The sequence below is a fragment of the Galeopterus variegatus genome, unplaced genomic scaffold, assembly GCF_000696425.1.
Source record: "Galeopterus variegatus unplaced genomic scaffold, G_variegatus-3.0.2 Scaffold600, whole genome shotgun sequence".
NCBI lineage: Eukaryota > Metazoa > Chordata > Mammalia > Dermoptera > Cynocephalidae > Galeopterus > Galeopterus variegatus.
The window spans coordinates 92605-103637 of record NW_007726711.1 but is presented as its reverse complement, the minus strand read 5'-3'; the positions used below and the strand labels follow the sequence as shown (position 1 = coordinate 103637).

At 49.2% G+C, this 11033-nt stretch overlaps 1 protein-coding gene across 1 annotated transcript; it reads left to right on the top strand.

Annotated features, from left to right (window-relative positions):
- The first annotated feature begins 4989 nt into the window (after positions 1-4989).
- LOC103588661 (bromodomain-containing protein 4A-like) lies at positions 4990-8492 on the top strand. Its single transcript, XM_008570413.1, has 2 exons — positions 4990-5220; positions 8385-8492. Exons 1-2 carry the CDS (start codon positions 4990-4992, stop codon positions 8490-8492), a joined length of 339 nt encoding a protein of 112 aa, XP_008568635.1.
- Positions 8493-11033: the final 2541 nt, after the last annotated feature.

Below are 11033 nucleotides of genomic sequence, written 5' to 3'. Positions count from 1 at the left end.
AAAAAAAAAAAAAAAAAAAAAAAAAAAAAAAAAAAAAAAAAAAAAAGATGACCAGTAAGGGAATCTTAACCCTTGACCTGGTGTTGTCAGCACCACACTCTCCCAAGTGAGCCATGGGCCAGCCCTATGTAGGGATCTGAATCTGTGGCCTTGGTGTTGTCAGCATCACGCTCTCCCGAGTGAGCCATGGGCCGGCCCTATATGGTATCCGAATCCATGGCCTTGGTGTCATCAGCACCACACTCTCCCAAGTGAGCCACGGGCCAGCCCCCACATTTGTTTTTGAACAGCTTTTATTGAGATATAATGTCCATGCCGTACAACTCACCCGTTTAAAGTGTGTGATTTGATAGATTTTAGTACACTCAGAGTTTTGCAATCATCACAGCAATTGTACAACACTTTCGTTCCTGCAAAACTAAATCCCTTAGCCATCATCCCCAATTATTCCATCCCCTCCAACCCTAGGCAGCCATTAATATGCTTTAGTTTCCTACAAACCTCCTCATTTTGGACATTTAATAACAAGGGTATCATACATTATGAGGTCCTTTGTGACTGGCCTCTTTCACTTAGCATAATGCTTTCAAGGTTCATGTGAAGTTGTATCATGTGTCAGCACCCCAATGCTTTTTGTGACTGAATAATGTTTATTTACATGGATGTCCCACATTTTGTTTATTAATTCATCAGTTCATGGACACTTGGCTAGTTCCACCTTTGGACTATTGTGAATAATGCTGTTATGATCATTTACATTCAAGGTTTTGTGTGGATGCATAGTTTTATTTCTCTTGCCATATAACTAGAAGTGGAATTGCTGGATAATATGGTAACTCTACACTGAACCATTTGAGGAATTTTCAGGCTGTTTCCAAAGTGGCTGCACCATTGTACAGTTTTCCCAGCTGTGTGTGAAGGTTTTAATTTCTCCATATCCTTACAACACTGTTTTTATGCATCTTTGTGACTATAGCCATGGTAGTGGGTGTGAAGTGATATCTCATTGTGGATTTAATTTGCGTTTCTCTGAAGTCTACTGATGTCAAACATCTTTTTATGTGCTTATTGGACATTTGTATATTTTCTTTAGAAAACTATGTCCTTCGATTTTTTGCCAATTTAAAAAAATGGGATATTTATCTTTTTATTATCAAGTTCAAATCTTTTTTTATATATATTCTGTATACAAGCTCCTGCTAAGATATAAGATTGGGTCGGCCTGTGGCTCACTCGGGAAAGTGTGGTGCTGATAACAAGTCAAGGGTTAAGATCCCCTTACCGGTCATCTTTAAAAAACAAAACAAAACCGATAAGATATAATATTTGTAAAGTTTTTCTCCAATTCTGTGGTTTTCTTTTCACTTTCTTTTTTTCATGTTTCTTTTCACTTTCTCTGTGGCATTCTTTGAACCACAAAAGTTTTTAACTTTGATGATGTTCAATTTATCCATTTATTCTTTCGTTGCTTGTGCTTTTGATGTCACGCCTAGAAAACCACTGGCTAATCTAAGATCATGAAGATTTATGCTTATGGGTTCTTCTGAGAGTTTTACAGTTTTAGCCGCCCCAGTTTGGTCTTGAGGCACCCAAGAGGAAAGTCTGATGGAACCCAGAGCCTGTGCTGGGAAGAAGGGGGTGCTGTGGGGTGTGAGAGGAGGAGCATCTGGCAAGCAGGAGTGACCTGGATGGGACCCAGCTGGGAAGGGGCAGCTACGCTCCCGGGATTAGTGAAGGGAACCTCGAGGAAGGAGGCAAGTGGAGAAGCAGCTGCAGGACTGGATGGGGGTCTTTGGAGGTGGTTTCTGGGATAAGAAAGTCTGGGGCAGAGCTGTGAGGAGTCTGGAAAGGGACCGTGAAGTGATACACTCTTGCCTGCTGTCCATTCCTCACCCACCTCCTGAGCCCTGGGGTTCTATGCCCCGGGTCAGGGGTTGAACTGGCACATGAGGGGCCAGGGCTGGGGCTGCACAGTGGCCTCTCTGCTCTGCCAGGTGCCTTGAATTCTCTGACAACTGCCATGAAGGGTCACACAGGAGCTACATGGACACCAAGCGAGAGCCCTGCCCATTTCCCCAAGGGGGGGGTCTCTCCCAGGGGTGGGTGGGGCCGGTGACCCGCAGCTCTCATTGTGACTCCATCTTCCCTGTGTCCTGGTCGTGACCCCATTTGTTTCTCCTTTCTCATTCACCAATGAGCCGTGAGCATTGAGGAAACACCTACTTCACTGTTGCCTAGCACTGGCCGCTCCCACCAGCTCTGGCTCAGTTGCACATCTGCACTGTCAGCTGAAGGAAGCAATTCCCCAGTACCTGGATGGTGGTGACGCGGCCCCCCTTACCTTTTCCCTGCCTCGAGATGTCAGAGGAAACCTGAGAGAGGAAACTGGCCGTGGCCAAGAATAAGGTATAGCATGTTGGGTCACAGGCCCCAGACCCAGCCCGAGGTCCCTCTGATGGTGGGACAGGGGCAGGACTCGGTGTCACTTCTGAGGCACATGGGGCTTGTCCATCTGAGCCTATTGACTCCCCTCACCAAGGTATTCTCAGCCATCCCTGCACCCTCAGCCATCCCAGCCCGTGCCCTCGCCAGCCGTCCCCTGTCGTTACTGCCTGGAGCCCAGCCTTTGACCTGATGGCCCAGTCCCCTAAGTGTTTTCACCCTCATTCCATCTTCTCTGGTCATGGCACAAATTTCCATTTGGAAGGGCACTCAGGACTAGGGGAACCAGGACTGAGAGGTTTCTGTCTCCCTCACTCCCTTTACTTAGATATTTACTACCTGAAAAGCCTACATATCACCAGTGAGCTTGAAATGTTGACAATATCTTTGGGTGACAATTGTGAGAATGGGTTTGGTTTGGTTTTCTCCCAGGTTTCTACCCTCTAGAGACACTTTGCGATTTATTTCTGAGTCTGTATCTCACATTAGAATTCCCTAGGATTCTGGGACCAGAGCGCCTTTCAGTCAGTGCCCTCTGGAGGGAGATGTGCTTATCTTCTGTGGAACAAATCCTGGGCAACTGAACTTCACAGCTTGAGTCTTGCCCAGATCATCTCAATCTGGGGTGCCACAGGATTCATAGAGGGCATCTTTCTAAAGAATGAAATTTGCTCGATTCTTTTGAGAGAGGAAAAATCTATTAATGAACTCAGGTGTGACATTCATCTAGATTTGTAAGATCGTAACAGACTTCTCTCTGAAATGATGCTTGGGTTGTCCTCTGTTTGTTAGATCCCCAGATCCCTCGGGGTGTGCCCTCAAGACTTCTGCCATTAGGATACATTGACATAAACATTTAAGAAGTACTAGTGTGCACTTCTCACAGCTCTGTAAGAGAGGACCCCAATGTCTGATTTGTATTTTGCCACCTGGCAGCTGCTGATTCATGACAAAGCCACAGAAGACTGAAGTTAAATTCCATTGTTGCCTTTTTTTAGTCATGTTATCAGTCCATTCCTTCAACCATTTAGTGATCATTACAACACCTTGTAGGGTTGCTGGTGGCATTAAGTCAGATGGTATAAGGAATAGTATTTTGGAAGTATAGAGGCTTATAGGTCTCCTGAATATTACTGCTTTTCCCTTTCACAGTTAAGAGATTGCCAATGGGGAAGAAAGGACAGCAGAGGGCTTAGCCATTGAGGGGCACAGAGCATCTCCTTGTGCACTCTCATCTCTTCTAGCCCACATTATACATCAGTGGGGAGGCCTTTGTGACATCAGTGGGGAGGCCTCTGTGACATCAGTTTACATGAAGGAGCTGTAGGTAAGTGCCCTGTGGGCCAGCCTTTTGACCACCTCCCATGGTGGGGGCTGGGTGCCCCTCTGCCAGCTGAGACTGCCCTCACCCCCACCCCTAATGATTGCTGTCTCTACCTCTCCCCCAGACCTCTTCCACCTCCTCCTCTCTGCACGTGCCTCAGAGCAGATGCCTAGATCTGGCAGTAGCCTGGTACTCCAGCTATATAGAAAACAAATGTCGAAGGAGCATTATCCAGGAATTGGTAAGAGTCCAGTGAGGTCCCCTGATTCCACATGGCCAATCCTGGGCTCCAATTTCCCCTTGGGGATCAGAAGAAAAGGGGCTGGGGGTTCCTGTGCCAAGGGAAAATGGGGTGCTCGGGGGCCTAGTTCTCAGCAGGAGGGACCCCAGACCAGGCGGCATGGCTCTTTCTGTTGCTGCCCCCTCTCTCTTCTCTAGACACCCCTGCTTGACTCCTCGCCACATGTGCCCTGGGCTGTCCCTCTGCTGGAAACACTAGGCTGACTGTTGTCAGAAGTCCTCTGTTCCCACCCTGCCTTAGTTCCTGCTTTGCTTTGTCTTTGGTTTTGGACAAGTTACCTCCCCTGCCAGGGCTTGAGTGCCCTGAGATAGAACTAGAGGGTATCAAAGGCCCCTTTCAGCTCTAAGAATGAAAGATTTCTAGGCACACTTGAAACATCAGGGAGACAGGGATCTTCCCTGTCCTTTTCATACCTGGATCCCTGCTATTAAGAACAGTTCCAGTCCCGTAGTGTGTGGTTTTTGGTGAATACATGCACTGTTGTGAATCACAAGCTGGGAAAAGGGTAGTCTCTTTCCTTTCTCAGCCTCCATTTCTAGGAGTTTCCATGGCTGTCCTTTAAAGAGAATCCAGATTCAGATGTTCAGCTCTGTAGCTGTGAGTGAAAACCAACAAAGATCCAAATTCTCTTTCCTTGGGATTTCGAGGAGAGTTTGCCAATTTGCGTCCCCATAGGGTGTGAGAGCTTCTCCTTGAAAATCCATTCCTGTCCCCTGCCCACCACTCTGGTCTGGGGAATGGAGCTGAGGGGGACAACTTCAGTCACTTTTCTGTGATTCTCCACATGGAAAAAAAAAAAAAAAAAAAAAAAGCACCAGGAAACTCTGGATCAACAGGAAAGAGGAACATGATTTCTTTGTTCGCTCATTCCATGTCTGATGGGTTTGGGGAAAGACTCAGATGGAGAGGCTGCAGGCTGGTCATGCCCACTCCCAACCTGGAGAAGCCTAAACCCCTGCACCCCACCCTCAGCCCCACAAGGTCCCTGAGAATCTGGCCTCACTGGTGGGCCTGTCCTGGGCCATTGTTGGCAATCCGGGGTCCTGTCCCTTGCTGCTGCATCTCTGCCTCCCTGGTAAGAGATGTTTCTTTCTTCTTCCTACCGCAGGAGAGTAGGTGTCAGCAAGTGAACTCCCTGCAGGAACAACTGCAGGTGAGTGGACTATATGGCGTCCCTCATGTCCCCTGGAGAACCTTCCTTTCCCTCTCTCAGCATCCATTTGGCTTTTCTCCCAAAGGCTCAGATTCAGACCACTGACGTCTTAATATCCAAGAAGGCACAGTTAGAGAGAGCCCTGGCTGACACTCACCATGGGGTCTGGCAGAAAGCAGGTGTGAATCTGGGCACCCTTCCTCCCTCAACCTGGTGCCTTGGCAGGCCTTTGGGGGAGTACTTTGGGCTCCATCCTGACCTCTGTCATTCCAGGGGAGTGTGAACATCTGGCAAGCTGCCTGTGCTCACTTGAGTGCAGATAAAAGAGCTGCAGTGGAGTCTGACCATTGTCTCTGCACAACAGAAGGAGGCAGAGAGGGTGAGTCCAGCCACCTGCCCTCACGCTTGCACCTCTACCCCCAGGGGAAAAATGGCCTTAGAGAATTAGATAGACCTGGATGTTCACATCCCAGCTGTAAGCGATGTTAGCAGTTAACCTATAATACTTTATTTGATCTACAAAATGGAGATAGTAATAGTAACTGCCTCCTATGGTGGTTGTGAGGATTCAGTGCATTGTTAGCATGGTGCCTGATGACGCACTCCATACACAGTCAAATGATGGTGATGACAGTCATAACAATGACAACATGACCCGGTATCCCTGGGCCTCTGTCAGCCAGCTGTAAATCAGATCTATTTCCTTGCCTCTTCCACCCTTACTGAGGTCTTAGTGGGACCAACTGAGAACACGGGCTGGGAAATGCTTGAAAAAGATTTCAAGTGTGATTCAGGGGAGGAAATGTCACTGCACAATGGTTGCTGAAGGTGTTGATGTTAGTGTGCCCCAACTACATCTTCTCCCTGTGAAATCCTGATTTCACCTTTCTGCATTTGCAGTCCTACTGTGATGTGAAGAAAGAGCGAGATGCTCTCCACCAGCACTGGGAGGACAAGAAGTAGGAGGGGGACAGTGGATGGCAGGTCTGGGGGCCTCAGCGCAGTCAATGTAGTGGGAGGTGGGAGGGTACAGGTGAGCACAATGAGGGGGACACACAGGTTTCAACATGTGCAGAGCCAAGCTCTGGCCCCAGGTGTGCCAGTGATTCATGTGTAGCCTCAGGCAATTCATGTCCACTGTCTGGCACTTGTGACTCTTAGTCTCTCGGGCCCCTGTCCCATGCCATGATCCTCTGGTTGTGAGGCAAAGTCAGTGCACTGATAACCAAAGTGGTCTTTTCTGTTCCTTGTTCTTTCCATTCTCCTCCACCTCTGGCTACAGGAACAACAATGAGGACCACAAGTGTCACCAGTCCCAACTGAAGAGGAAGCTTCAGGTCCTTGTGATGGAGAAGGCAGCCTTATAGCTCCAGATGAAGAAGCTTGAGACATCCAAGCTCCTGCCACAACAAGTGAGCAGCTGCAGCACAGGGTTTTGGTTTTATGGGGGTGAGGTAGAGAGGGAGGTGACAGCCTGTCCATTCTACGGCTGCTCCCTCCGTGGCTCACCCCCTATGCTCTGGGCAGGTGCACGCTTCAAGGGAAGAGCATGGCCTGAGTCAGGTCCAGGAGCCAGAGACCTGTTAGGCCAATGTAAGCAGGTGGACAGGTAATCTGGGGCTGGTGTGTCCTGGGAGCAGGTGGGGGAAGAGAAATAGGTGTGCGCCAGCAGATGGCAAGTCTGCTCGCCTGAGCCTCAGTGTCCCCATCTGCAAAGAGGGGTGGGGTGCCCATTGTCAGCTACCCATAGTTATCTTGAGAATGAGATTGTGAAGAACTCTATTTGAAAGTGGTTTGAATGATCGACCATCATCTGGGCATGAGGAATGATTAGACAAGAAGCCATGGTCTGGGCGAGGCTGAATTAGCTGTGGGTCAAGAAGAGGGTTTTGCGCAACTCCAGAGGCCAGAATCCCTCATCATCCATTTCCTTTCTCAGCTGAGCCTCCAACCCCAGAGCCTCCAGCAGGGCCCAGCAAGGAAGAACGGGGGCTGCAGGTGGAGGCTGAGCAGCTACAGAAGCAGCTGGAGAGCCTGGTAGGTCAGCTCCAGGCTCAGATAAAGAAAAATGAGAGTCTGAGCCACCTGAACTGGGAGCAGGAGGACCAGCTGCTGGAGCTGGAGTGGGCTGCTGGGCTCTGAGGCAAGTAGCACAGGCAGGTGCTGGAGGGCACCCAGTGCCACCATGCCACCAGCAGCTGTGTGCTGTCCCAGGCCCGTGAGCTCCAGGAGCAGCTGGCTGAGCTGTAGACTGGCTTCATCAGCCTGGTGTGCCACCCGCCCTGCCAGCCTCCGTTCCACACTCGCCCCCTGGGCCTTTGTTTCCCCACCTGTGAACTGGGGTGCTGGAGACCTCACATGAAATGGTACCTCCGAAGGCACCTGTGAGCCAGTGCCCTGTGCCCCCTTCCCTGTGCCGTGGGTCTCCAGTGGCATCAGGAGGCCACTGATTGCTTCTCTCCATCCAGACCAATTAGAACGTGGAGGTCCCCAGTGCACTGCACTCGGGGCAGCATGAGAAGACGGAGCTGGCTGAGAAGTTGGGACAGAAAAGAAAAAAAAAAAAATCAGAAAACAAACAAAAAGACAAGAAACTACAAAGAATTAGAAAACACCCAAAGGGAGAAAACACTCAAAAGAAGAACAAGACACCCATAAATGAAGAAAATACCTAACATAGGAAGAAAACACCTAGAACAAGGAGAAAACAACCACCCAAAGGAAGAAAACTCCAAGCAGAAGAAAACACACCAAATAGGAAAACACCCCAAAGAAAACTCCAAGCAGAAGATACCTAACATAGGAAGAAAACACCTAGAACAAGGAGAAAACAACCACCCAAAGGAAGAAAACTCCAAGCAGAAGAAAACACACCAAATAGGAAAACACCCCAAAGAGGAAATCACCCAAAAGAAGAAGAAAACACCTCAAAAATAAAGAAAACACAACAAAGAAGTAGAAAACACCCACAACAAGAAGAAAATACCCCAAGCAGGAAAACCCCAACAAAAAGAAGAGAACCACAACATGAAGAAGAAACCCCACCAAAGGAACAAATCCCCCCATAGAAGACAACGCCAACAAAAAGAATGCAAAGAGAAGGAAGAAAAAATCCCTCCCAAATAAGCAAACCCCAACAAAAAGAAAAAATAAAACCCATAAAAGAAGAAGAAGAAGAAAAAAAAAAAAAAAAAAAAAAAAAACCCAAAAAAAAAAAAAAAAAAAAAAAAAAAAAAAAAAAAAAGAAAAACCCATATAGAACAAAAGCCTAACAAAAAGAAAACTCCAGTTCGGACCCTTGGCTCACTTGGGAGAGCATGGTGCTGACAACACAAGTCAAGGGTTAAGATCCCCTCTACTACTCATCTTTTTAGAAAAAAAATTTTTTAAAAAGAAAAGGAAAAAAAAATCCAACAGAAGAAAACCACCCATGAAAAGAAGAAAAGCCACTGCAAAAGCCCCCCATGAAAACAAGAAAACATTCCCAAAAGCCCCAAAACAAAACCCCAACAAAAAGAAGAAAACCCAAAAAAGAGTGCCAGAAAAAAGGAGAAAACAAAAAAATAGTACAGAATAATACAAAAAACAAATTAAAAGAAAAAAAAAAAAAAACAGAAAAAACACAAGAAGAAAAATAGAAAAAAAAAAAAAAAATAACAGATGGGCCGGCCCGTGGCTCACTCGGGAGAGTGTGGTGCTGATAACACCAAGGCCCCGGGTTCGGATCCCATATAGGGATGGCCGGTTAGCTCACTGGGTGAGCGTGGTGCTGACACCACCAAGTCAAGGGTTAAGATCCCCTTACTGGCCATCTTTAAAAAAAATAAAAATAGCAGAGAAAAGCAAACGAGAGAAAAAAAGAAAAATACCATAAAAGAGAACCCCCCTCCCCCTGCCAAAAAGACAAGAAAAAACAAAGAAAAATTAAAAAAAAAAAAACAGAGAGAGAAAAGAAAGCAGCAGGGTGCGCTTACCAGTAGTCTAGTCTCAGGGGCCTTAGGGGAAAACCAGTGAAATTGGTCCCTTGGGCAGGCCAGGCCAAGGGCCCTAGGGTCAGGCCTGGGCAGGGGGCCTTTAGAGCCTGGACAGGCCAAGGAAGAACTTAGGGCAGGCCAGCCAGACCAGGCAAGGAAAGGGGAGTCTTTTAGAGCCTGGGCAGGCCAGGGGGACACTTACCATGAAGACAGGCCAAGTGGTCCCTGGAAAGACCAGTCCCGGGGGCATTTAGGGCATGTAGGGCTGCCCTTAGTGGCAGGGTGACCCTTATGGCAGTGGTCCACTAGGGGCAGACCAGCAAAGGGGGGCCATGTGGCAGGCCAGGCCAAAGGGTTCCTGGGCAGGACAGGCCAGGCCGGCCCTTAGCGGTAGGAGTCCCTTGGCATCATGCTTGGTCTGGGCAGCCCTCAGTGGCAGGTGAGGGCACAGTGGCCCTAGGGTCAGGCCAGGCCATGGGAGCACTTCGTGGGGGCAAGCCCAGGCAGGGGCATCTGTAGCAGGCCAGGACAGATGTGGCCCATGGTGCCAGGCCAGGACAGGACAGAAGGGCCCTGGGGACAGCCCTGGTCCTTAGCTCTGGGCCAGGCTAGACCAGACAGGCACATACTGCCAGGCAAGGTGAGGCCTGCAGGAGCCTAAGAGGGATCCCAGGGGAGCTCTTAGCACCAAGACAAGCGAAGATGGCCCAGAGACAGGCCAGTCAAGTGGGGCACTTAGTGGCATTGGTGGCCTTAGTGGCAGTGTGGCCCTTAAGGCTGTGGTCTGCTAGGGGCAGGCTGGTAAAGGGGGGCCGTATGGCAGAACAACCGACGGGTTCTGTGGGCAGGCCAAGCCAGGCTGGGTCATAGCAGTAAGAGGCCCTTGGCAGCCTAGGAGCTAGGGCAGCCCTTAGTGGCATGCGAAGGCACAGGGGTCCTGGGGTCAAGCCAGGCCATGGGAACACTTAGTGAAAGACAAGGCCTGGCCGGGGTGCCCGTAGCACCAGGCCGGGACAGAGGTGGCCCATAGTGCTAGGCCAGCACAGGCCAGAAGGGCCCTGGGGACAGCCCAGGTCCTTAGATCTGGGCCAGGCTGGGACAGACAGGCCCATAGTGCCAGTCCAGGTCAGGCCTGCAGGATCGTAAGGAAAGGCCAGGCCAGGCCAGGTTGGGTCTGAGGCAACGGGGCTCTGGTGCAGGCCTGCCTAGGCCCGCCCTTAGTGGCAATGGGGCCATTAAAAGGCCTGGCCAGGGAAGCCCTTAGTGGCGGGCCAGGAAATGCCAGAGGTGCCCTTAATGGCAGGACAGGTGAGGCCAGGGGCTCTCTTAGAGGAAGACCAGGTCAGGCCAAGGGGACCCTAGGGGGGCTCTTTCTCTCTTTTCCTTCCTTCCTCCCTCCCGCCTCCCTTCACTAACCTTCCCTAACCTTCGCTAACCTTCCTTAACCTTCCTTTAACCCTCCCTAACATTCCCTAACCTTCCCTTTACCCTCCGTTAACCTTCCCTTAACCTTTCCTTAACCTTCCCTAACCTTCCCTTAACATTCCCTTAATCTTCCCTTTCCCCTGTTTCCTACCTTCCTTTCCTTCTTTATTTGGGGGCTCTTTCTTTCTTTGCTTTCTTCTTTGCTTTCTTCTTTGCTTTCTTCTTTCCTTTCTTACCTTCCTTCAATCCTTCCTTCCTTCCTTCCTTCCTTCCTTCCTTCCTATCTTTCTTCCTTCCTTCCTTCCTGCCTTTCATTCTTTCTTCCTTTCTTCCTTCCTTCCTTTTCTTCTTTTGTTTCTTATCTTTCTTTTCTTTCTTTCTTTCTTTCTTTCTTTCTTTTCTTTTGGCGGCTGG